At 36.4% G+C, this 27,209-nt stretch overlaps 1 protein-coding gene across 1 annotated transcript in view; it reads right to left on the bottom strand.

The window, feature by feature from the left end:
- Positions 1–3,133: 3,133 nt before the first annotated feature.
- The window catches only part of LOC311279395 (uncharacterized protein), a 30,888-nt gene continuing 6,812 nt past the window's right edge, over positions 3,134–27,209 (bottom strand). Inside the window, exons 7-27 of the mRNA XM_084390850.1 lie at positions 27,100–27,153; positions 23,235–23,288; positions 23,086–23,139; positions 22,952–23,005; positions 22,626–22,679; positions 22,469–22,522; positions 22,319–22,372; positions 21,608–21,661; positions 21,433–21,477; positions 21,291–21,344; positions 21,139–21,192; positions 19,413–19,466; positions 19,201–19,272; positions 19,088–19,123; positions 17,464–17,508; positions 17,338–17,370; positions 16,916–17,062; positions 7,216–7,392; positions 6,160–6,250; positions 4,660–4,737; positions 3,134–4,521 (exon numbers count right to left, since the gene is read on the bottom strand). Coding sequence (XP_084246976.1) covers positions 4,271–4,521; positions 4,660–4,737; positions 6,160–6,250; positions 7,216–7,392; positions 16,916–17,062; positions 17,338–17,370; positions 17,464–17,508; positions 19,088–19,123; positions 19,201–19,272; positions 19,413–19,466; positions 21,139–21,192; positions 21,291–21,344; positions 21,433–21,477; positions 21,608–21,661; positions 22,319–22,372; positions 22,469–22,522; positions 22,626–22,679; positions 22,952–23,005; positions 23,086–23,139; positions 23,235–23,288; positions 27,100–27,153 — 1,569 coding nt within the window. The 3' untranslated portion in view covers positions 3,134–4,270. The remainder of the gene's footprint in view (positions 4,522–4,659; positions 4,738–6,159; positions 6,251–7,215; positions 7,393–16,915; positions 17,063–17,337; positions 17,371–17,463; positions 17,509–19,087; positions 19,124–19,200; positions 19,273–19,412; positions 19,467–21,138; positions 21,193–21,290; positions 21,345–21,432; positions 21,478–21,607; positions 21,662–22,318; positions 22,373–22,468; positions 22,523–22,625; positions 22,680–22,951; positions 23,006–23,085; positions 23,140–23,234; positions 23,289–27,099; positions 27,154–27,209) is intronic.

The raw sequence follows: 27,209 nt of genomic DNA, 5'->3' as shown, positions 1-27,209 counted from the left end.
CATTATGCTGACAGAGAGACAGAGGGACAGAGGAAATAAGAGTTTCCATGGAAGCAATTGGGGAAATGTTTTGAGAGGGAACACCGTCTAGCCATATGAGTGTGTACAGTCTCGTAACGGAACACGACTAGAAGACAACCCTAGACTCCGTCACATAGTCTGAGAAATGACTGTTGCACAAAGCGAAAAGCCAGCTTTGTTCTAGGAAAATGTTTGTCATTCTAGTCATTTCCAGTGTATTATTGCTTCACAGTTATTTCATTACAAATTTTAGTGCCAGGCAGAATAACGCTGTGTTAATCCATTGTAGAAAAGTGAAGCCCGCCAGTGTCCCAATATGGCGCTGACATCTTGCTCTGATTTGGAACCTGATTCTGCGCAGTAGTGAGCGTGACATGGAGCCGCGGTATCAAGGCCATACCCACACTCCCACAGAAACGGTTGGTACAGTTTACTGCAGAACAAATCATTATGTCGGTGTGAAATAAACAGTTATTGAAATGTAGAAATGAAAGTTGAAGCTCCAATCTCCTCCCAAAATCCCCCCAAAAGTTTGTTGGTGCCTCAGTGACACTTCGCTCAGAGAAGCTGTCAATCACAGCTGTCAATCATGACATCACACTCTTGTTTTTATAGCATCAAATAACTAAGACAAAACTTATTTAAAAAAACTAACACTTAAACTTACATCAGCATGATAAAAACTATCTAAAATGACAGAAAACATCTTCGGAAAAAAATTATTTGAAGTGTAATTTGATTTAGTTTGTCTCGCGTCCCATTAGACTACATGGAGAGGGCGGGGTTTATGACCTATACTAGGACCAACCAGCTGGGGGTGATCGAGATGCTTTGGCTTCACTTTTCAGGACTTGTGCTGCACGCTTGGTTACACAAACTGTTACTTTCACAGCAGTCAAAGGTCATTATATGGAATCTTGGAGAGCCATGGCTTCATATTACTGTGAAAAGACAGTTTTCTTAATGTGCCCCGTAAATATGGAATGAATTTATGCATAGATAACACTGCGTCATGATACCTGTGCAACAAAGAAGCCGGAAAGTTTTACATAGAGATGCACTGGTCGACTGGCCATAAATCGGATCCAGACATTTTTTTGCTTCAAACGCAGGGTCAGCAACCAGTTTTTGTTTATTTTGGCTGATCTCTATTCCGGACTTGCACACAAACTGCATTGCAATCATTTCCAAAAATGTCATTTGTGTGCAATTGGGTGTGGAGGTTTATTTCAATGTATCTCTGTCTGTCTTCAAAAACGTTTAGATGGCATTTTCTTTCCTCTTACTTCCGTGTAAAGTAGTGTTTATGAGTGAAGCACTGCTTTTTGTACAGAGGTAACAAAGGAAACGAAATCGCTGCTGTTCTGTAAGTGCCACCTACTGTCAGAGAGTGACAACTGCTCATGCTGCATCTTTGTTTGGATTGTGATTTTAAAATGCAGTGGTTTCCTGTGATTTCAAAGTCAAGTTTTGCTGTTATAGAGCAAATAAAACAAATACATTTGCTTAAACAAAGAAAAAAAATCGGCAATTGGAATTAACCGATTTGCTTGTAAAGCAAATGTAGTTCCCATTCGAAAGGGAACTTGTGCTGCATCCCCTAGAGGGCGCTATGGGGAATGCCTTTCGGCATGACTGGTGTCTGAAACATGAGTCTAAACAATGAACTTCACTTTGGCAGGCCTATGACGTCACTACTGGGTCGACTGTGAGTATTAAAGTGCACCTGTGGAATACGTCATCCTCTTTCTTGTCTTCAGGGGACTGTTTGTTTGTACTAGTTTGAGTATTGTCTGATATTGTTCAAGCTGCTGGCTCAATGATGTAGCCTCCTTGACAGGCATAGGACGTAGTGCTGAGGCCTCCATCCCATGAGCTCAACCATAGGCTAAGTGTTTAGGCTCTCTACGAGCCTCCTTGTAAGCTGTCCTGAGCATGGAACGTAGTTAGGTCTCATCTCGAATTAGAGAGTCTTCATGTTGAGGCATAGGGTAGTATGTCAGGGCCAGTTAGAAGTAGCTAGCTCTTTTTTAGCTTTTTATTTTGGCTACTGCCTTTTGGTTAGAACGTTACTAGGCCTCTTATTGCCTACCTGAATAGAGAACGTAGTTAGGCCTCCTCTCTTTTAGAGTCATCCTGTTGAGGCCTCCGTTCTTGATAATGACATTATTCCCTCAAAGGTGTTCGTAGAAATACCAAGCTCTTGATCTTGCCTGTAAGGGGTCTTTTATAGCTTGGGCTCTGGCCACAGGGAATTGATCACAATGCTGGTGTGCACTTTTAGGGATGGGTTCATTGTGTTTCAAGTTCAATGTTGTGTTTAGACTCATGCTGAAGGCATTCCCCATAGCGGCCTCTAGGGGATGCAGCGTCTTGTTCCCCCTCTCAGGGAACCATGGTTACATGCGTAACCTAAGACGTTCTGTAGTTTTACATCTTATTCGATTGTTCTTTTGCAAAATCTTCATTCATTGTAACCCTTTTTGATGAGCAGTAAGGTACAAATAGCGAAGTCACATAGCTTCTCAGTTGTTCTTCAATTATAGATGTAGTAGTGCTGCAGTGTTGACACTTGCTACAATGTTTTGTGTTCTCAGCAGTATTAAAGGAATTAAGTAATGTGTCCTGTCCTCTCGTTTAGAATCGGAATTAGGGATGTCCGATTGGAGAATCAATCAGGTTCCAAGTTTTTGTTTTATACTATGCAAATATTTAATTATCATTTCAGAGGTCCTATACTTGAGAATGGAAAGACAATTAAGTCAAATAAAGCATATACTGAATGCCGAGTTAATAGGGCTTTGATCCAGGCATGGAGTGACAGCACTCAAAGGTTCCTGTAATCGCTCGGCTCCAGCTCCAGCTCCAGTCCGTGTTTTCAGATTCACACTCCTTGCTCACAAGAGAAAAGCCACTCTGTGTTCACGTCATAGCAAATATGATGCCAAGTTCACTGTAACATCCTTTAAATATATATTTTTTTATATCACAAAAGTCTGGGCACAAGATATACTGATTGAAAATATACATAAACAGTACTTGGAGAAAAGTCTTATGCTTTATTGAAACACTAACATTAGCCTGTTAACATGTGTTTTGCACGTGATGGAATGGTATTAGAGTGATCTTGGAGTGAGAGAAAACACAGACGCTCAGACTTAAAAAAAAAAAAAAAAAAACCTTGCCTGGCTTTATTCTAAGTGGATGCTTGCATGTTTAAATTGCCATAAATTTAAATCATGCCATGTCATAAATTGTTTTTTTAAATTATATAATGTTTTCTGAGATGCACTTATAATGTGATCTAACTAAAATTTTAGTTAATTTACATTTTAGGCAACAGAATTAAACCGTACATGTTGTCACATTACTGTTGGTTCCATCCGTAAAAGTCTGTTTGTAAAGCCTGTATCGAATTACCAAAGAAACCACTGTGAAATGAACCCATCAAACTAATAATACTCTACTTTACATAATTGAAAATAAACAGCCACTAGCCTTTCTCTGTGCAGGCAGATGTATTCATCTCTATTACCTAACAAACTGGAGGAAGTGCAAAACGAGTAATTTTTTCAGCTCGGTATAAACAAAAAATTTGTTACAGAATTATAGTTGTTATAGTATGATGTCAAAAGATAAAACATTGAATTTCTTAATTATTTATTGGCCCCTTTAAACATTAAAGTATGTAAAATCAAGACAAAAAATTGACAACAGTAATACACGTCCAGCTAAGGTGCATGTTCTAGATTAACCAAAAATCCACCATATTGAGCATTACGATTTCTCTGAAATTTAGTTCTGAATCCCCCATAACTTAAAAAAAATGCACATAACATGTTGCAATTCGATCGAGAGAGAGAGAGAGAGAGAGAGAGAGAGAGAGGAGGTCTTAGATATTGTTTCATTTTTTATTATAAACAGCATTCATTGAAAATAAAATTGAGAAATGTGCAGATCACTTTGAAACTACATATACATTGGTTAATATATGCAAACTTTATCTGTATCTTTAAATTACCTTAATTTGCATTCATAATAAAAGTTGTTCAACAGGTTTAATGTCTTGCAGTTTGTGATAGCTTTGCATTTTAAAGTTTTAGATCAGTGTTTTAGTCTTTGAATGGATTTCAGTTTTATATTTACATTAATTGCCCTTCACCTCACAATTTCAGTACCTAATCCTTCCGCCATACTACTAAACACACACCGAGATCCAAATGTCACTATGTTTCCTTCAAGCGTGCATTCATTGGCGTCCTCTGAACCTTGAAGTTGCCCTTTGAGGTGATCGTTGAGGTGCCCGTTGAGGTGCCTGCAGAGGTACTTGTGGCGATCCATTAGAAGTAGCATTGAGTAAGGCACACCCAGACGTCAGACAGACTCCAGGAACTCCACGTAGTCCAGGGTGGCCCCTCAAACCAAACTGGCCAACATGGCCTCTCTCTCCCATCCGACCTGGTTGCCCATCAAATGCCTGGCCAGGTCGCCCACGCTTACCTTGTTATATCAAAGAAAAAAAAGTAAAATAAATAAATAAAAATCGTCTGCATCGTCGTCATGGAAGTGAGATTCATTTGATCTCATCTGATACTTCTATTACGAGAGAGGTTAATTCTTTGGTCATTATTATGTTACCCTTTGGTCCCTGCTCCCCAATGTGGCCGGGAAGGCCATAGCCTTTGGCTCCCTTGTCTCCTGGTTCTCCCCTGTCACCTGTGGCAAACATATGTTATTAAAATGAACAACCATCTAAATCCATCAGGAGCACCTCAAATAGATGTTCTTTATACTGATTAACAACCATGTGTGTGCTGAGGTCATTACTGAATAAATATATAAAATGACTTGTAAATACTCTTCATTTTTGGCTGGAAACTGATACATGACGTCACTGCCAGACTAAATAACAATGCAAAATAATGGCTTGTCATTTATAACTGCAAAATGTCTACCAAGCTTTTGAAATGACATGCAATGCAAGAGGTACTGTTGAACAGAACATGCTGATTCAGTAAAATCTGAACAACTAGTGCTATAGTTACAATTCATTGCCCCTGCACAGAAGCAGTGATTTAGCTGCTTTTCATAGCTTTAGTTGTGAACCATCTATACATTTTCCAAAGCAATTTCCTATGTCCTATGTGGGGACGCTGAAGCCTATCCCAGCGTCTCAGGCCATAGGGCAAATTAACCATTTTGTTATTATTATTTTGTATTATTACTATTAAAAACATTATTAAAAAATAAAGTTGTCTTCTGGGAAACATTTAGCTTCTTTTTACAGATCATCTTGTTCAAAAGTTTACACCCCCGACTCTGAATTTATCATGTCGTCTTCACGGGCATCAATAAATGTTTGCAGCTTTTGTAATAGTTGTGCATAAGTCCCTCAATTGTTTAAAAGATGGATCTCAAAAATCATACAGTCACTGTTGGAAAGGGTTCAAATATACAGATGATCCTGGAAAACCAAAGAATGTGCAGGACCTACACACTGAGAAGCAACAGTTTCAAAGTAGCTTCCCTAACATAGATCCATAACCCTTACCTGCAAGCAAGTCATTTGTCAATTTTCTTGACATTTTTAACTTTTATATTATTTTATACTGTCAAAACAAGGTAATATAGGTAATTTTTTCTTTAAACACTTTGTTTGAACTATTGCACCTGTATACTCATTTGCCTCATTAATGCTGTTTGGCAAAGGAGTCACACATCTGCTCATGTTTAATAAAGCTATTACTTTCCCTCTGCTGATGCGTGCAGACTGACATTATTTATGTATTTATTTCATGACACATCCCATTCCAAAAGACAACAGTTCCTTGTGAAGGTGAATCCGTCATATGGTCTGCTTACTTGGGCAGCTTTTCCAGCTGAGAAGTATTTGTTATGCTAGTACATCATGCATGAACACAGCCAAGAGCAATACTGACAGATACCCTTCAAGCATTATTGTTTCTCTATATCTAGGCACATTCTTTATTTGTAACTTTTTACGCTATCTGACGTTAAGACAACCGCATATGATTAACGTGAAGGCTCCAACATGGAGGACCACCCTTGTATTGGTGCATGTCCAATAAGCTACTATTTGTGCAATATGCACTACAGTGTGAAGATGGTTTACTGTACCTGTTGAGCCCTGTCTTCCCAGGTCACCGGGTTCTCCGTAGAATCCCTGCTGCCCGATTTCTCCTTTAAGACCATCAATGCCAGGATCACCCTATTATAATGGTTTTTCCAGAAATAGTTGAAAATTTAGTTATTTGTTAGTAATTAGTCAGTTAGCAGACAGATTTTGTCCAAAGCGACAGTATTCTTATTGCAGTTGCAGTTGCAAACCCCTTGGAACAGCCTTGATCAAGGGTACAATCATGGTAGCTGTGGGAATCAAACCAGCAACTTACCAATTACCAGCTCTGAGCTATATCAAATTGAGGTCTGTTCTTTACACAATGCTATTTGATGGCTTCAGGAGACTTTTTGTTGATTAACAGCCACTGGCAAAAGTGTACTTTTGTTGTTTGTAAAGTAGTAGCTTAGACATTCTGCAAAACATGAGGTTTGGTACAGGTTTGGAACAACATGAGGGTGAGTAAATGATGGTGGTGAACTTTCCGTCTAGAAGAATCAAAGTGTCTGTAGACTCTTTGCTATGGTGATCCTGAAGTTTACGTTGTGTGCAGTTTTTCACAACTCTCAATTTTACAACCCTTTACATGTTTGAATTTGAGGCTCAGTGAACTTTTATCGGCCTTTGGGCCCCTTGAGTGAAAATGTTCGAGAAGTCTGAAAAAAAGATCTGCTTGAGAAATATGGAAAGGCTTTCCACTCCAGTGAAGGTGGGATTCTTTCCAAAAACCATTCAACACAGTAGAGTCTGTGACTTCCTATTTGTCTTCACGGGGACTTGGACATTCTGAATGTTTTAATTCCAACCTATACTGCCAAACACTGCTGCATGCTCTCCAGAGGCCTTCACACTATGTACATATCAAACTTGGCCTGGAAGAAAGTTGATGCATGGAGCATGTTCTTCCTTACTTTACTATGACAAAAACAGGTTTAACATGTGCTAACTGTGATATCTAAAACAACATCTAAATGCTTTTGTTTCCAAGGCCAAGCAAAATTTAGACTGTTCCAGAGTTGTAGTGCGGTAATTTATCTCAGAGGTGGGAAACTTACTGGAGGTCCAGGTGGTCCTTTCGATCCTGGGGGACCTGGGGCGCCCATTGGCACATCTCCATAGAGCGGGCACACGGCTGCACAAGTTCTTTTCACAGAGTTGGCAAATGTGGACATCTGCTCCAGCACCACCTGCTTGCAGACCTCAATAACATGTTGAGCAGGGAGAGTGGGGCCCTACGAGAGAGATCATTACCACTGAAACATGGAGCTCAGATCAGAGCACCTCTCGCCCGTAGTAGTCTGAAAATGTGTGGCTGCGTAATGAAGGAGAAATAAATACGGCCAACAATATTTCACCAGCCTCATTATGGATTTACAGCCACACTAAATGAAAACCTTGCCCCAAGCTGCAGAGAAAGCTGCACTAATGAGAAAGCGTTTACTAGCGATCTTGACACCAAAATGGTTACCACATATTTCATGCATGTTACGCCAAGTGCCACAAGGACTGAATCTCCCAGAAGTTTTGAAGGCTTTGTCTAAAGGTGAAGCTTGTTAGTCGGCAGATGAAATGCAAACGAAAACACTTAACAAGGCCCTAAACAGACATTAATTTAAGCTTAAGGAAGAAAGTTTGAATTTCACCTTTCTTATAGACCTTCGGTTACTTATGGACCCTCGGTAGCGTATGGACCATAACAAAAAGTCCATAAAGTCCCTCAGGCAGGTGGCAGCCATTTTGGCAACATGTCCAGGTAGCTATTGTCTATCTAGGTAATAGGTTTAGGAGCACAGCTTTTACTTTATCTGCTTAAATGGGGAAAGTGCCACTACAACCATATGTCAGTACATCATAATATTTTGGCCAGAGATTATCCTACTGCTCATAAAACATTCAATACTAGGCTTAAGAGATATAACCAGTTAGATGGAAAGTATATCAAGCTGACAAGCTGAAGACGTTACTGTAGAACACAGTACTTCCTGGAAAAATAAATTCCAACACAGCGCTACAACAACCATAATGAAATGAGCCTTTACAATAGACAATGCTTTACAATGAACTCTGTTAGGCTGCGTTTACACTTGGCATTAACATGCGATCACCGTGATCCGATCAAGCAGATCGGATCATAAGCCAATCAGGACACAATGCGTTTACACCTGCCCTCATCAAGTGGCTTCTGTATCTGGATAACAGATCGGATCTCGCTTTCCCGCGAAAAAAAGAAAGAAAAAAAGTCGACCTGAAGTGGTGGATTTTCTTTTAAAAACAGTTTTCAGTCGGGGGACATTTTACAAATCTCGCAAAATGAGGAGGATGAAGAGGCTGCAAGTACTAATAATGTGGATAGATGCTGTAATGGAAACGGTACAGAGAAACGTATGGGTCCGAGAACATTGCCAAATGTGGTGGGAAAAATGGGCGTTCTTTACAGAAAATGAATGGTTCTGCAACTTTTGGGTGTGAAGGTAAACATTTCAGTATATTTGCGATGTCCTTCGCACTCGACTGTATCACATAACCACACAGCTATGTGCAGCAATTCCTGGAGAGAGAAGGGGGAATAATGACAGTGGGGGGGTTTGTGTGACGTCTACCTGTGAATGCAGACACGATGGCTGGATTGTGTTTACATTACACTGAGATCCGATCACAGTGAGTCCTCGACTACCTCCGAACCTGGACTCTGATCGGATAACATTCCCATCAGAAGCGCGTTTACACTTGTCACACTTTTCAATGTGTATGTGGATAACATCCAGATACAGGTCGCATGTTAATGCCAAGTGTGAACGCAGCCTTAGAGAGCTGCATATGGCAATTTATCTGTTAAATAAAATAACTTACCAGCTGAGTATTAAAAAATCCAACTCCGAGTCGCTTTTACAACATATCAAATCCCTCAGTTCTCGCCATTTTTGAAAAGCCGAGCCAATGTTGATTCTTGTTTTATTACGAGTTCTGCCTCATTAAGTTGGCTTGGAAAAGCTAACTTACTGATATTGTATTTAAACAACTTCTTCTTCTGAGCCAAATTTTAGACTCTATCTCCTCCTAGACCGTTGAAGCTATGACCACCAAACTCGGGTCAGACCTTCAGACTGTTCTGACTTAGTGTGCTATATCTTTTCAGACTGATTTGACTTTCAGTTTTCTTAAGAATTAATATTAAAAATCATAAAAATCCCATAGACTTTTATTCACCAAATGTCCAAGACTGATTGAACTATGTCTAACTGCCAGAAGCCCTTGATACTCATTTAAACTTTAAGCTATCTATCTTCTTTCTAACTAATAACTAATATTTCTTTCTTTCTTTCTTTCTTTCTTTCTTTCTTTCTTTCTTTCTTTCTTTCTTTCTTTCTTTCTTTCTAACTAACTATTCTTTCTTTCTAACTAATCTTTCTTTCTAACCATTCTTTCTAACTTTTCTTTCTTTCTTTCTAACTAATCTTTCTTTCTTTCTAACTAATCTTTCTCTTTCTAACTAATCTATCTTTCTTTCTAACTTTTTTTCTTTCTTTCTAACTAATCTTTCTTTCTTACTAACTTATCTTTCTTTCTTTGACTAATCTATCTATCTTTCTTTCTAACTTTTCTTTCTTTCTTTCTAACTAATCTATCTATCTTTCTTTCTAACTAATCTTTCTTTGTAACTTTTCTTTCTTTCTAACTAATCTAGCTTTCTTTCTAACTAATCTTTCTTTCTAACCATTCTTTCTAACTTTTCTTTCTTTCTTTCTAACTAATCTTTCTTTCTTTCTATCTAATCTATCTTTCTTTCTAACTTTTCTTTCTTTCTATCTAATCTTTCTTTCTTTCTAACTTATCTTTCTTTCTTTCTGACTAATCTATCTATCTTTCTAACATTTCTTTCTTTCTTTCTTTCTTTCTTTCTTTCTTTCTTTCTTTCTTTCTTTCTTTCTTTCTCTTTCTTTCTAACTAATCTTTCTTTCTTTCTTTCTAACTAATCTATCTATCTTTCTTTCTAACTAATCTTTCTTTCTAACTTTTCTTTCTTTCTTTCTATCTAATCTATCTTTCTTTCTAACTAATATTTCTTTCTAACCATTCTTTCTAACTTTTCTTTCTTTCTAACTAATCTCTCTTTCTTTCTAACTAATCTTTCGTTCTAACCATTCTTTCTTTCTTTCTAACTATATCTATCTATCTTTCTTTCTAACTTTTCTTTCTTTCTTTCTCTTTCTTTCTAATCTGTCTATCTTTCTTTCTTTCTAACTAATCTATCTTTCTTTCTAACTTTTCTTTCTTTCTAACTAATCTTTCTTTCTTTCTAACTTCTTTCTTTCTTTCTGACTAACTTATCTTTCTTTCTTTCTGACTAATCTATCTATCTTTCTTTCTAACTTTTCTTTCTTTCTTTCTAACTAATCTATCTATCTTTCTTTCTAACTAATCTTTCTTTGTAACTTTTCTTTCTTTCTAACTAATCTAGCTTTCTTTCTAACTAATCTTTCTTTCTAACCATTCTTTCTAACTTTTCTTTCTTTCTTTCTAACTAATCTTTCTTTCTTTCTATCTAATCTATCTTTCTTTCTAACTTTTCTTTCTTTTTAACTAATCTTTCTTTCTTTCTAACTTCTTTCTTTCTTTCTGACTAATCTATCTATCTTTCTAACTTTTCTTTCTTTCTTTCTTTCTTTCTTTCTTTTTCTTTCTAACTAATCTATCTTTCTTTCTAACTAACCTTTCTTTGTAACTTTTCTTTCTTTCTAACTAATCTAGCTTTCTTTCTAACTAATTTTTCTTTCTAACCATTCTTTCTAACTTTTCTTTCTTTCTTTCTAACTAATCTTTCTTTCTTTCTATCTAATCTATCTTTCTTTCTAACTTATCTTTCTTTCTTTCTGACTAATCTATCTATCTTTCTAACTTTTCTTTCTTTCTTTCTTTCTTTCTTTCTTTCTTTCTTTCTTTCTTTCTTTCTTTCTTTCTTTCTCTTTCTTTCTAACTAATCTTTCTTTCTTTCTTTCTTTCTTTCTTTCTTTCTCTTTCTTTCTTTCTAACTAATCTTTCTTTCTTTCTTTCTAACTAATCTATCTATCTTTCTTTCTAACTAATCTTTCTTTCTAACTTTTCTTTCTTTCTTTCTATCTAATCTATCTTTCTTCCTAACTAATATTTCTTTCTAACCATTCTTTCTAACTTTTCTTTCTTTCTAACTAATCTCTCTTTCTTTCTAACTAATCTTTCGTTCTAACCATTCTTTCTTTCTTTCTAACTATATCTATCTATCTTTCTTTCTAACTTTTCTTTCTTTCTTTCTCTTTCTTTCTAATCTGTCTATCTTTCTTTCTTTCTAACTAATCTATCTTTCTTTCTAACTTTTCTTTCTTTCTAACTAATCTTTATTTCTTTCTAACTTCTTTCTTTCTTTCTGACTAATCTATCTATCTTTCTTTCTAACTTTTCTTTCTTTCTTTCTTTCTAACTAATCTTTCTTTCTAACTAATCTATCTATCTTTCTTTCTAACTAATCTTTCTTTCTAACTTTTCTTTCTTTCTTTCTAACTAATCTATCTTTCTTTCTAACTAATCTTTCTTTCTAACCATTATTTCTAACTTTTCTTTCTTTCTTTCTAACTAATCTCTCTTTCTTTCTAACTAATCTTTCTTTCTAACCTTTCTTTCTAACTATATCTATCGTTCTTTCTAACTTTTCTTTTTCTTTCTCTTTCTTTCACTCTTTCTAACTAATCTGTCTATCTTTCTTTCTTTCTAACTATTCTATCTTTAAATCCAACTCTGAGTCGCTTTTACAACATTTAAAATCCCTCAGTTCTCGCCATTTTTGAAAAGCCGAGCCAATGTTGATTCTTGATTTATTACGAGTTCTGCCTCACTAACTTACTGATATTGTATTTAAACTTCTTTTTCTTCTTCTTCTTCTTCTTCTTCTGAGCCAAATTTTAGACTGTATCTCCTAGCTACGACCACCAAACTCGGGTCAGACCTTCAGACTGTTCTGACTTAGTGTGCTATATCTTTTCAGACCGATTTGACTTTCAGTTTTCTTAAAAATTTATATTAAAAATCATAAAAATCGCATAGACTTTTATTCACCAAATGTCCAAGACTGATTGAACTATGTCTAACTGCCAGAAGCCCTTGATACTCATTTAAGCTTTAAGCTATCTATCTTCTTTCTAACTAATAACTAATATTTCTTTCGTTCTTTCTTTCTTTCTTTCTTTCTAACTATATCTATCTATCTATCTATCTATCTAACTATCTTATTAACTTTTCTTTCTTTCTAACTATTCTTTCTTTCTTTCTAACTAATCTTTTTCTTTCTAACTTTCTTTCTAACTTTTCTTTCTTTCTAACTAATCTATCTTTCTTTCTTTCTAACTTTTCTTTCTTTCTTTCTAACTTTTCTTTCTGTCTTTCTTTCTTTCTTTCTTTCTAACTAATCTATCTTTCTTTCTTTCTAACTAATCTTTATTTTTATCTAACTAATCTATCTTTCTTTCTAACTTTTCTTTCTTTCTAACTAATCTTTATTTCTTTCTAACTTCTTTCTTTCTTTCTGACTAATCTATCTATCTTTCTTTCTAACTTTTCTTTCTTTCTTTCTTTCTAACTAATCTTTCTTTCTAACTAATCTATCTATCTTTCTTTCTAACTAATCTTTCTTTCTAACTTTTCTTTCTTTCTTTCTAACTAATCTATCTTTCTTTCTAACTAATCTTTCTTTCTAACCATTATTTCTAACTTTTCTTTCTTTCTTTCTAACTAATCTCTCTTTCTTTCTAACTAATCTTTCTTTCTAACCTTTCTTTCTAACTATATCTATCGTTCTTTCTAACTTTTCTTTTTCTTTCTCTTTCTTTCACTCTTTCTAACTAATCTGTCTATCTTTCTTTCTTTCTAACTATTCTATCTTTAAATCCAACTCTGAGTCGCTTTTACAACATTTAAAATCCCTCAGTTCTCGCCATTTTTGAAAAGCCGAGCCAATGTTGATTCTTGATTTATTACGAGTTCTGCCTCACTAACTTACTGATATTGTATTTAAACTTCTTTTTCTTCTTCTTCTTCTTCTTCTTCTTCTTCTGAGCCAAATTTTAGACTGTATCTCCTAGCTACGACCACCAAACTCGGGTCAGACCTTCAGACTGTTCTGACTTAGTGTGCTATATCTTTTCAGACCGATTTGACTTTCAGTTTTCTTAAAAATTTATATTAAAAATCATAAAAATCGCATAGACTTTTATTCACCAAATGTCCAAGACTGATTGAACTATGTCTAACTGCCAGAAGCCCTTGATACTCATTTAAGCTTTAAGCTATCTATCTTCTTTCTAACTAATAACTAATATTTCTTTCGTTCTTTCTTTCTTTCTTTCTTTCTAACTATATCTATCTATCTATCTATCTATCTAACTATCTTATTAACTTTTCTTTCTTTCTAACTATTCTTTCTTTCTTTCTAACTAATCTTTTTCTTTCTAACTTTCTTTCTTTCTAACTTTTCTTTCTTTCTAACTAATCTATCTTTCTTTCTTTCTAACTTTTCTTTCTTTCTTTCTAACTTTTCTTTCTGTCTTTCTTTCTTTCTTTCTTTCTAACTAATCTATCTTTCTTTCTTTCTAACTAATCTTTATTTTTATCTAACTAATCTATCTATCTTATTAACTTTTCTTTCTAACTATTCTTTCTTTCTTTCTAACTAATCTTTCTTTCTTTCTAACTAACTTTTCTTTCTTTCTTTCTAACTTGCTTTCTTTCTAACTAATCTTTCTTTCTAACTAATCTATCTTTCTTTTTTCTAACTTTTCTTTCTTTCTAACTAACTAATCTTTCTTTCTTTCTTTCTAACTTTTCTTTCTTTCTTTCAAACTAATCTTTCTTTCTAACGTTTCTTTCTTTCTAACTATTATTTCTTTCTTTCTTTCTTTTCTTTTTCTAACTTTTCTTTCTTTGTTTCTTTCTAACTAATTTATCTATCTTTCTTTCTAACTAATCTTTCTTTCTTTCTAACAATTTTTTTTCATTCTAACTAATCTTTCTTTCTGACTTTCTTTCTTTCTAACTAATCTATCTATCTTTCTTTCTTTCTAACTATTCTATCATAATTTTTCTTTTTTTCTTTTTTCTTTCTTTCAAATTTTTCTTTGTTTCTAACTAATCTATCTTTCCTTTCCTTCTAACTAATCTTTCTTTCTTTCTCTCTAACTAATCTCTTTCTTTCTAACTAATCTTTCTTTCTAACGATTCTTTCTTTCCTTCTTTCTTACTTTTCTTTCTTTCTACCTAATCTATCTTTCTTTCTTTCTAACTTTCTTTCTTTCTTTCTTTCTTTCTTTCTTTCTTTCTTTCTTTCTTTCTTTCTTTCTTTCTTTCTTTCTTTCTATTATTTCTTTCTAACTTTTCTTTCTATCTTTCTTTCTTTCTTTCTTTCTTTCTAACTAATGTATCTATATTTCTTTCTTTCTAACTATTCTATCTTAATTTTTCTTTCTTTCTAATTTTTCTTTCTTTCTAACTAATCTATCTTTCTTTCTAACTTTTCTTTCTTTCTAACTAATCTTTCTTTCTAACTAATCTATCTTTCTTTCTAACTAATCTTTCTTTCTTTCTTTCTAACTAATCTCTTTCTTTCTAACTTTTCTTTCTTTCTTTCTTTCTTTCTTTCTTTCTTACCAGTCTATCTATCTTTCTTTCTAACTAATCTTTCTTTCTTTCTTTCTTTCTTTCTTTCTTTCTTTCTTTCTTTCTTTCTTTCTTTCTTTTTTTCTTTCTTTCTTTCTTTCCAGTCTATCTATCTTTCTTTCTAACTAATCTTGGTTATCTATCTATCTATCTATCTATCTATCCATCCATCCATCCATCCATCCATCCATGGTCATGTTAAAACATGCTAAATCACATGGTAAACCATGGTAAATCATGCTAGCAGTGTGGTAAACCACTAGAAACATGGTAAATCATGTTAAACCATGCTAGAACATTTTAAAACTTTTTAAAACTTTCTGGCTAGGCTTTTTCAAGCCAACTTAAAGTTTGTCTATGAACTTTACCATCTAGTTCTTTTTTTTGCCTCTGTTCAGTGTTTGTTTAAAACGGGTGATTCCCTGGAGGTAGGAGATTTAGCTAGATTCTCAATGTCAACCTTTCTCGCTTATTGTCAAGTCAAGTCAAGTCAAGTATATTTGTATAGCGCTTTTCACAATACAGATTGTATTAAAGCAGCTTCACAGTATTAAATTAAAATAATACAACAAGGTTTGTTTCTAGTGGAATTTATTGATTGATAAAATCAAATTAAATATCCCCAACTGAGCAAGCCAAAGGCAACAGGTTATTGTGACAACTAACCTCTGACACTCCCACACCAGATCCGGCAAAGTAGCCGGAACAACTTTTCTCTATTTACTGATATGACAGGCGACCGACATATGTATGCAATATGTTTCTTTATATTTTTATTTACTTGTGCCTAATCATATCATTCAGTTATATAATGGGAAAAAAAGTTTGTCTAAATAAGTGTAAACTCAAGAGTCTGATGTTTCTCAGTACTGTCAGAGCAAATTCTATGTGGTGAGAGCTACACTACTCTCATGTAATTACACTCCGTCACTCACGAGTTTGGTGCAGTTTCAATCACGTTCCGATGATTATATTGTAATACATCACAATGTATTGCACCTTGAGGTACAGTGCAAATCACCAATAAAAAATATATATTTGAGTCCAATCTATCCAACCTATACACGCTGTAGAGCAATAAGACGACGCCGTGCCTAGAGACCTGCACTCCTGCGGGACTCCCACAAAATAGAAATATCTAAGAATAAAATATCTAAAAACAAATAAATTGTTATTCATCTATTGTACAAAAGCAACAATAACTCAAATAAAAATGATTTACTGTCATAAGCATAAGCAGAGTTTCTATGTATAACATGTTTTTGAAGAGTGAGCAATTTAGCCAATCACAGACATATCAGTTTATTTCTTGAACGCAATGGCCAACCAGATTCAACAAGTTAGAATCCACGCACCACTCAAAATACCAGGGTTTTTGTTCAGTGCTGAATTCTGCATGTTGGCAAATCTTCTGATTATAACAAACAAAGTGTATATATTATGAGAGATTCATTGTGCAGTCAGCTTTATTGATTATAATGGAGTTCAGTGACATTGCAATAAACTGAGATGTCAGCTTTTTAGGGATTATTAGAAGATTGCACTTTGTGCGCATTCTGCCATGTCAAACTATGCACACAGCAGCCTATGCTTGCTTTTCTGTTCAAATTAAAAGTGGTTTGTGAATGTTGATGCTTTAATAACAAGTAATTTATCGGGAACATTTATGCTGGGATGTGTAGGTTGTGGCTAGGCGACATAACTTCATGCAAATTTCATGGATGTACTGAAAAAAAATCCATTTATACTTTTATGCAGGCTTCTGCGGGCAGGAGCGGGACAAAACAGGAATGTTGCGGGCGGGAGCGGGAGAAGTTAACATTTTTTGCGGGAGCAGGTGGAAGTGGGACAGAATCCTTTGGGAGCGGGACTGAAATATCGTGATGCAGGTCTCTAGCCATGCCTTTAGCAATAAGGCGACTGGCTCTTTGAACTGAAAACTTCATTTTGTACATCCTGCATAGCGAGCCTTATGCTTTCTCCAGTTCAAGTGGTCAGTCTCTTCCTCTTTATACTATTTCCAACCATAGCATATAACAGGAAAACTAAAGTTATGAGTTGGATTTTCAGACTTACTGGTGGGCCTGGAGGGCCCTGAAACCCCACTGGACCGCCATCTCCTATCACTCCCTTGGAGCCTACACGGCCTTTTCTACCCGACTCTCCAGCAGGGCCTCGCTTTCCTCTGCTTCCCTGTTGCCCTGGCACACCGGCGTCTCCTGCCTGGAAAACAAACAAATACAAACACACCCATAAACAAGCAAGTGCACTTTTACACTGTGTACATATTTCTCAATGATATCTCGACAGCACGCCTGGAAAGAAATACAAAATGGAAATCAAACAGTATGCTCATGTGGCCATCACTTGGTTCTTTGCAATCCACCTGGATTTCTGCTGCTGCTGTGACAGTGGACAGATTAAACCCATCGCTGCTAATGCTTATAAGAAAGCTCCACGGTGATAAACTAAAATGTGAACAACTCTGACAGGCTTACCCTGCCTTTAGGTCCTTTGACTCCCTGTGCACCCTGTGGAAACAATGCGGTGGTGTGAGAAACTAGAACCATATGATAATGGAAATGTGTCAACATTAAATGAAATGCATTTGAGTCGATAATTACCTTCTGCCCTTTGCTTCCCTGGATCCCTTGAATGCCGGTGTCACCCTGGAAGATACAAAAGCAATGTTTGCGATTGCATTCTGGATTTGATACAACAAATGTTATGTGTAGTTCAAAATAAGTGGTCAAGGTGTTGTGAGAGGAAACCCCAAAATGGTGGTGACGCTTTTCATCACTTTGTGTTTGTGTGAAAAGAAGGCTGTAAAACTCTGAGGAAAACCATTTGGTGTAATGTTCCCTAATCAGAAAATTGCCCTGGAATTTAACACATTAGCCTGTGATCTAATGTTGTGTACTCTGGCTCTCAACTACTCTACAGACGCTCTACACAACGAACACGATGTTCCATGTGTTTGCTACAATGTTTCTGCTAGCAACAACTATTTTTTTAATTCTTTCTGGATGTGTGTGCATTTGACTTCTAGACCAAAGACCCCGTTTCATTTTAAAATGAAAAGGGGCAGGAACAAACCCAATATTTTCCATTTTCTAACTCTTGTATGCTTTCCATTTTCAAAAAATTTCTAACCATGTATATTACATTACATAACATGTTAATACAACATCAGGCTCTTACCTTGATGACCAGTCATTCAAATTTCACAAAATATGTTCTGGTAAATGTGTCTTTACACTAGTTAAGAGTCATTAGCACTTATGGCAATATCCACGTGATGCTGAAATAATGTTTAGATAACAGATGACCACAGAAGGAAAAGACTATATTAACACCATATGATGCTTCATCATCTAATGCTAGAGCCCCTGTGGAAATTTGATTATTTTCAAATATGTGGATGAAAAATCTTGTCTGCAGTGACATGTTTAAATGAAGTGTGGTGATCTTCTCAGAAGTTTAGATATCAGCGGAGGGTTGATGCTGGAATGAGAACAGAGCAGTCAATAGTTTCAGTCTAACACATTATGTAGTGTGACTGCACTTAGAGCCAAGTGACTGTATATGCAGCCAAAAACTGCAGTGCTAACCAGTGAAGAGCTGCGCTGCTCAGACATGACTCCAGTGTGAAAACATGCTGAGGTTCTATGCTTTCAGATGACGGCGGGTGTGTTCTGGCTTACCTCCATTCACTTTTTTTTTGTGAATGGGTCAGTTCCCACTGCTCAAGAAGATTTTGCAGCAATTTGTCAAGGCTTCAACAAATCTGATGACAGGTTGTATTAGTATACATTTCACAAATGTTTAAATGGTTGTCTATCACAGCAGTTTAGCCCATTTGTGCATCAGATGGTTTGCTGCTCACTGTAAATGCTCATTGTAATGATTCAGTATGTATAGATGCCAAAAGCACAACACAAGAAAATGTAGGCCTCAAAGTTTTTTTTTTTTTTTTTAAGGATTCTGGGATATCTGGTTTCATTAAGCCACATGGCGCATGATCTGATACATCTGAAGTGACCCCTCTATAAAGATTGATGAACTGATATAGAAATATAGTATATTTACAACTAGACAATGATTTGCAGGAGATTTTTTTATGATATACATCATGCCCTGTCCCCAGCCCTGTTTAGCCATTGCGGTGTCTCGCAAGATTCAAAATGCCCTTTTGATGAGACAAGTTGGTGTTAAATTTGTGCTTCATAAATGAGTGGAGATCATTACCTTGGGGCCTGGTCTGCCGGGTATTCCCATATGCCCCTATGAAGAGACATGGCATGTTTTAGCATTTTGGAAGATATGATCTTCTATTTCAAAAGCTTTGGAATATAGCTCACCGTTCTTCCAGGGGGCCCAATAAATCCCGGTCTTCCTGGCTTTGCAGCAGAGCCCTTGTAACCTTGCGGCCCCTGGAGAATATAGCACTTTATAAATCTACCAGAAGGCAGGGTGTATTTCTATGTCGTAAACGTCCAAGGTAAATTATTTAGGTGGAATTTACAGAATTCACATATAGATCAGTGTAGATCTGAAATAGATCAGCACTTACTGTGAGTCCAGGAGGGCCCATGTTCCCTGGAGGCCCTTGTTCACCTTTCTCACCCTGTGTTAAATATGCAAGCACATTACATGAGCACACACAACAATACCCAATCAGACAGATGCTTCTTTAGAGATGGGATTCATAAAGTAATTTAGCAATAGTGGTTCTGATTCTGATTTCCCCTTACAATTCTGATTCGTTAACGATTCTTTTAGGATTTTTAATATATTTATTCTAAATATATATAATCAATCAAAACACAAAGCATAAAACATAAAAGAATAGTCCACACCACAACAGTAACGAAGACAATACAGAGAAGCAATATCGTTGGAATCACTTTCAGAACGATTAACTCAGCTGATGGATGATAAAAACATTGACAGCCAATCAGAATCCATCCTGCTTTAAAGAGCTTATATGACAAAATTGCAGCACGTGCTTAAACAGAACGATATTATGCGTTGGTGTGGACTAGGGTTGGAACACCGAATTGATTCCTCTTTCCCGTCTTCTTGTGCTTAAACGGACACATACATACAAAAATATGTCAAAACACTTGTCTACATTGGATCCGGGACCGTGCATTGGGTCTTAAAGTGACAGCAGCCTATAAATACCTGCTGCTGTCTATGTCATTAATGTTAATCAAACAACAAAACAGATTTAACAAAAATGAATAAGGGCTGTCAATGTTAACGCATGCGATACATTTTTTCCAGTTTAACGCGTTAAAAATATTTAACGCAGCATCCATTTTTTTCTGTCATCCTTTAGCTAGTGTTACATGATATGACCACTATCCTATTCCTGCAAATGCTTTTAAACTATTTTCATCGAGACATCAGTAGCTGTATTAGTAATCAGTGATAATGGCCTTCATCATAAAAAGATGCCATTAAACAAGTATTTAAAATATGCTGTCTTTATGTTGTCTCTATATTAATTTGGAGATTAACTGTGAAATTATTACATTATAAAATATATTTAAAAAGTGTTTTAATTGCGATTAATCGTGATTAATCAGAAAAAAATGTGTGATTAATCTAGTTATTTTTTTAATCGATTGACAACATTAAAATGAATATATATTTAATATATACACTGAACACTATAGTTTTATTTTTCATTATTAAATTTCTGTACCTGATTATTAGTGTTAGACTACTTTATTTGTATCTATGCTTGTAGTTAGTGTATTTGTTCTTATATTTGTTTGAACTTTTTGAGTTTGGCTTGTAGTTTTTGCTGTGGTATCAAAGTACTTAAAGTTTGCTTTAAGTAATAAGTGGAAAGCAAAATTACATTTGCCCATTTTTGAAAAATTATCCGATCCATAATTTAAAAACCATAATATGATCCAAACTGTGAGTTTTGTGATCCGTTGCACCACTAGTGTGGACACTAATACAGTTTTCGTTATAGTTATCTTTCTAGGTGTGAACAGGCCTTAACATTTGTCAGATTATGTTGAGTTCAGTGAGTGATTCACTGGAAAGAACTGGTGAATACATCACTTTGCTTTACATTCACTAGCTGGATAGCAGATTTTAATCAGTAGTTTACTAATAAAAATGACAGTATTTAAGTGTGTGCATCAGAGGAAAAATACAGGTCAAGAAATGTTAAATATCAAATGTCATAAATCATTCTGTTCCTCTATATTTGTTTACAAGAATGGTTTAATTCTTAGGTTTCTAAGGAAGTGGTTGATTAGGAAGAGTTAGGTTACCCTTTCGCCAACTTGTCCATTTCTTCCCTCGGGTCCCTGTGGTCCTTGATAAGCCTGCATGCATTTATACCATGACATTTTAAGCAAGCCAGTGGGCATGAAAGCATCGGAAAACATTATTTCTGAACTTAATATGAAACCACAATCTATACCTCAATTCCAGGGTCTCCATCTCGTCCTTGCAAACCTGGATCACCAACTATACCCTGATATATTCAAATGAAGCAACACTAGACATTTCACTTACTGGTCAACAAATGATTTGTCATTATAACCGGTTGTCAAGTTACCAACCTTTTCTCCCATTCCACCACCTCTTCCTTTTGGGCCTAGAATACCCTGTGGAGAGTAAAAAGATAGGTGTGTGCCAAATAAAAATGTTTTCCATCATTCAACTGACTGGTTAAGCTTAGCAGAGGACTGTAAAAAGCAGCATGATTTGTGGGAATGTGATAACTAGTATACGTACTGGCTTTCCCTTTTCTCCAGGTGTTCCTCGCTCACCGGGATCTCCCACAATCCCCTGTCACAGAGAAGAGACAGATTATAAACATCAAGTCAGATTCCCATGATATTTGCATCATTTCAAAAAGACTACATGCTTTACTACTTGGGATGTCAACGGATTGTATATGGCAGGACGTTCACACAAGCTGGGTCAGAATCTGTGTACGATCTTAGAAATACTGAATTGAGCTTTAATATTCCCCCAAACCAACATATTTTCAAAGCTGGCATTTGCAAACAATTTTGTTGATGTTTAAATTGTCCCTGCAGACAGTTTTATTCCTCTTCAAACCCCAAAAGATCAGGAATTTGAAGCTTGTGGGTTTCCTTGAAGCTTTGCATTCCTTTTACCAGCCCATAATGTTGTAAAATTGTCCCAAAGCAAATAATAAATAAATAAATAATCGGCAGTCTAATAATAGGCATTATGTTGTTTCATCATAATAAAGTTTGTTCTTTTGATTTCGAGGTCAAATTTAGCCCAAACATTTTTTTTTTTCCATGAGATTCACCCTCAGAATCCTAAAACGTTTCCACCTTGTCCTCCATGAATACAGAGACGTGCACATGCATAGATAATCCAATAAGGTGTCAAATGTTTTATTTAAGATCGACCCATGGCTTTCAAATGTCATGCAGCAAAATGCAGAAGGTCCCCAGTCTGTTTTTATACCAGATGACCCCGTGGTCCTCGAGATCCTTCAGCTCCGGGTAAGCCTTCATTTCCCTGTTCCAAGAAAGAGTAGGAATTGAGATTTCCAACCAAACACAGCAACAAATGTTTTAGAGACAAAAACAAAGCAGAGTGAGGGAGAAAACATACCTTCACTCCCTGATAGCCCGCAATCCCCTCGTATCCCCGTTCTCCTGCTGCACCCTGGGAGATGTGGTGGGGAGCGAATGAGTCATTCATATCCCCAATAACACAATCCATCTCACATATATTTTATCGAAGCAAAGTGTTTTAGAACAGAACGTACAACTTCCCCCTGCTGGCCGGTTTCACCCCTCTCTCCAGGTATCCCTCGCACTCCCTTTGATCAGATGCATACCATTACACCATTACACTTATACAATGTCCATTGCATTGCTTACAATGATGTGTTCAAGCAATGATACAGAACATAATACTTTTTTTGTGTGTTACTTTTAAAATTTGATTTCTAGAGACATTTTTAGCACAAAAACTACAATCGACAAGGTATCAGTGCTGTTGCATTAGATAAAACATCAACCATATTGGCTGTTTTTGCAACCAGCTGGTGTCTAAATGTGATTTAGTAGACTACAATAATGCTGTTTTTACCTTATGGCCTGAAGCTCCTTTTAGCCCTTTCAGGCCTTTGGGTCCTCTGTCACCCTGTGTGAGAGATAAGACCATTTGTCATTGCAAAGCTACAAGGCTGTCAAAGTGGGCTTTGTATTTGTTTAATACATTACCCCCTGGCCTCGAAGTCCTTGCATGCCATTTTCTCCTTTGATACCTTCTTCACCCTGTGGGACACAAGTTGACCTGTGAGTGGGTCTGTACAACAGTCCCAACCCAGAGACAATGTAGAATGTGTACAATGTACAATGAAGCCACTCACCTTAGGCCCGGGTTCTCCTATGTGTCCATAATCTCCAGTCTTCCCACGTATCCCCTGCAACAAGAAGGTTTGAGATGAATGCTTGCAAAATGGCTTGTAATAGTAAATAGAATGTAACAACGGCAACAGATGCAGACTTTAATTGGCCAATAAGGTTGGCCAAAGACGTAAAGAACTCTGTTTACGGTGCTGGAAAAAGGCAGCATGTATTCCACTATATGACAGCCTGGAGCTACAGAACGACTGGAAACGGTTCCCTCCATATTGGTATAAAAATGCACTTGACCAAACAGGATCCACACTCACACAATTGAACAACTGCCAATAGCTTTCAGGGTTATAATGAGAAAAACCTACTCTAAATGGCAAGCAGTGGAAGTTCGAAACTTCTTATGGCCTGTGCACAGTTTGTTTTCTTGCAAATGTATTTGTTAAAACGTAAATGCATTAACAATAGGTTGGTGATTTAACGCTTCAGAACAATGAACGGTGATTTAACTTGCTCTTGCACCACAGAGGTCAAATGTGTCGAATCATGTAATATGTCTTTCTTCCCTTCATTTGTAAGCCATTATCATGCAGCTTTTTTCTTCACTGGTTTTGGGGAGAAATCTGTGAAGTTCTCCAAAATAAATGTAAACATGTTAAATGGATGTGAGAACCTCTTAAGGTCTGTTTCACACTAGATGTGAAAGCAGAGTATGATCAACACATTTTTTAGAGCTTTCGCACTGCATGTCAAGGCAGCGCATAGCATGAACAAAGCAGACGCTTCCAGCATCCAGTGCTGTGAACTTTATTTTTACTGTGCTGCTCATACTGAGTTAAAGCAACAATGCACTGTTCATGGTCAAAATGCCCTGGATTGACACAAAAAATAACTACACAACATGTTATTTGGTTATCTGAAGCAATCATAAACAGACACACTTGGCAGGCTGAATATGATTGGAGGACTACATCGACTGCAGTTTCATTACATGCACTAAAAACATTTTCACCAGTGTGAAAGGACAATTGGCACTCACTTCCTTCGCACTGCCTACCCTTCCGGTGTGGAACAGGCGTAAGCCTTGTTGACACACTGACAGCGATTAAACCCCTGGAGGTGCTGAGTCTCTTTGCTGTTGGTTACTTGTAGCCATTCCTACTGAACTGCAGTTTCCAGTGGTGGATCACTGAGTGCATTCCCATTGCTCTCCACATTGCATCACTGCTCTTTTTCATAAGGTTGAACTCTGCTCAACTTTGTTGCATTTAAGTTGCTTTGCTCATTCGTCACTTTCAGCAAAATGACTGGCCATTATAAAATACTGAGTCACTTAAGCAGTTAGCAGGTAGCTAACAGTTAGCTAACAGCTTCCTCAGTGCATTAAATTCTGTGCTACAGCCACACTTTGCAATTAGTGGAGTAACCTTTGGGAAAAGTGGTTCACAAAACATAGTAAAGACTTTTACAAACTCTTCCAGGTACAAAAGAGACCACACACAGCAGCAGATAAACAGTGTGTTTGCACTCAGTAGGGATTAAATACCACATGGCCCCCCTCTGATGTACAATCCATCAGACAGATCCCCTCCTACAGCGCTCTGACTGTACCAGTTTATCAAAGTAATGAACATGTGCGTTTTTGGAAAGATAGTATAGATTCTCTGACTGATTAGCATGAGTGTCTTCAACGTTAGTAATTGGAAAAGAGCACGTTCACTCCGTCACATGCTGCCGGGGCTGACTTTTAAAGATATTATTCCAGCGCACCACAGAGAACTGGACTCAGATCAAAGAGGTAAATTAGTCATAACTCTGGGGTGGAAAGAATCAAGTTTTCCCCCCAAGGTTGCTCACGAACATGAACTGTGCTTGCATAGCCCAAATGTATACAAGTAATTGGATCCCGATGCGCTATGCCATGTCCTTTAATTAAGCTGATCGGCAGACGTTGTCCTGTATATTTGCAGGGCCTGTTTAGACACTAATGGTTTTGCTCCCTTTGACTTCTTCTCAGAGACTGGGAGAACGACGCCACAACTGATTTTTCCGTTTATTTATTTATACCCCTGCAACTCGAAAGCAAGTGGGTGTACCGTAAATATAATGATTCTGGAAGCATTTTAAATAGTCACATTTCGTGCTGTGTCTCAGAACATTTCCAACAGAGCAACGATACCGGAAGTTTTTTTGATGATGATGAACTATGAAGCCGTTAAGTGCTGATATAGTTTAGTTTTTTTGTTTTTTCGGAAGCCACAAGTCACCATTATTTCAAATTCATGGGATGAGTAGGTCATTCAAAGAATTTACGTATTTACGTACAGTGTCTTTTTTTTCCTTTCCTTTTTTTAATCCAATCTTTGGGACTGACTGTCACCATTGACATGTTGCAAAAATGCATGTGTTTGTTTAGACAGTGATGCTACAGTATAAATCTATAATCCACCGGTTGCCATTGTTATGAGATATAAGAGAGTAGCTGTCAATATGGAGAGAGAAGGAAAACTTTTGCCTCTGATTGGATTGAAAATTTTGCCTCTGCTTATGTTCAACTCATAAGATTTATCAGACTTCATAAACATCAAAGGCATTACTGTTTTTAAACATTCATGCATATACTGTTCAAAACTGCTCACATCACACGTTCACCACTCGATTGAATGCTGCATGTGAGTGTAAATGAGTGAATCAGAAAACTGTAGACTCTACTGCACTGTCGACATTACTATCGTGTCGCATCCCAAATGAAGAAAAAAAACGACTTGAAATCTGATCAGACCATTAAGACTTTAACGCTTTTCCAAAAGTCTGACTTTAATCAGATTTCAAACCACATATGGATGTGGTGTGGATTGGGTTTGTAAAATGTGGAATCTTGTTTGGACTACAAACAACTAAAGGGATTTTACAGTACAGTAAGCCAAAAAATGCTTGTCTGAACAAAGCCAAGACTTGCTTAGAAACCTTCCAAGACAACTATATGGTTGAACCTTTCCAGTTCATGCAAGATATTTAGAATTTATATAATATAATATAATATAATATAATATAATATAATATAATATAACATAATGTAATGTAATGTAATATAGTTGATATAATATAATACAATATGTTATGTTTACCATTACCTTTTTTTTTGTAGAGTTCTTAAAAGCATGAAATAGACTTCTTGTGTCATCAGCCAATCAGCATTATGATGGTGTAAATTTTATTGTGATTAATCACATGGCATTTACAGCTCAGATTATTGCCTGAAAATCCTTATGTTTCCGTGAACAAAGACGGTAGATTGCAAATATCAGACTTCCAAGGATTATTGCACCAGCTAAGCAACTACCATTGAGAGATTATAGACCTTCTTGGTTTGTCCTTAAAAGAGTGCCTGCAAGTGGCAATTTTACTTAACACTGCTTTACACACAGGTTTTCTCACTTTGAGAGCCACATACTTCTGATGGGCTTTAGTTATTGTAGAATAGTAACAGCCAATCTCTGACAGTGATTACTGCTGCTGTCAGTAAATAAAAACCTACCACAGGATGCTCTGCCGAAAGAGAAAAGCCACAGTGTTTACCATTTTCTCAAAGCGAGTCCTGACTCTTGTTTCCATCATGCTGTACTTCAGTAATGCTTAGACTTCCATTTTCCACAACTTCACTTCCCAGAGAGGATCTATTCCAGGTTAATTCCCTCTCTCGTCTATCTCTTCTTTCAATCCTCTCCACTTGCTGTCATTCCAGACAGTGCATGTTTGTCCTTTAATGCCCTCTCATTAAGACCTTAATGACCAGCGACTACTGTTTGTTGTTTGAGCAACTCAAACACAGCAGAGTCCCACACTATGGTGAGAGTTTTCAGACAGGACTCTTACCCAGTTGCCCAGTCTGCCTGGCTCTCCCGTATTCCCTGGCAGGCCTCTGTGACCCTACGGAAGAAGGATACAGATGTAGAGATTGCATTACAGAGTTTATTGTTTAGGAA

The sequence above is a fragment of the Rutilus rutilus genome (genome assembly GCF_951802725.1).
Source record: "Rutilus rutilus genome assembly, chromosome: 20".
In the NCBI taxonomy this organism is placed as follows: domain Eukaryota; kingdom Metazoa; phylum Chordata; class Actinopteri; order Cypriniformes; family Leuciscidae; genus Rutilus; species Rutilus rutilus.
The sequence above is the reverse complement of the archived record's forward strand: the minus strand, read 5'-3'. Positions and strand labels throughout refer to the sequence as shown.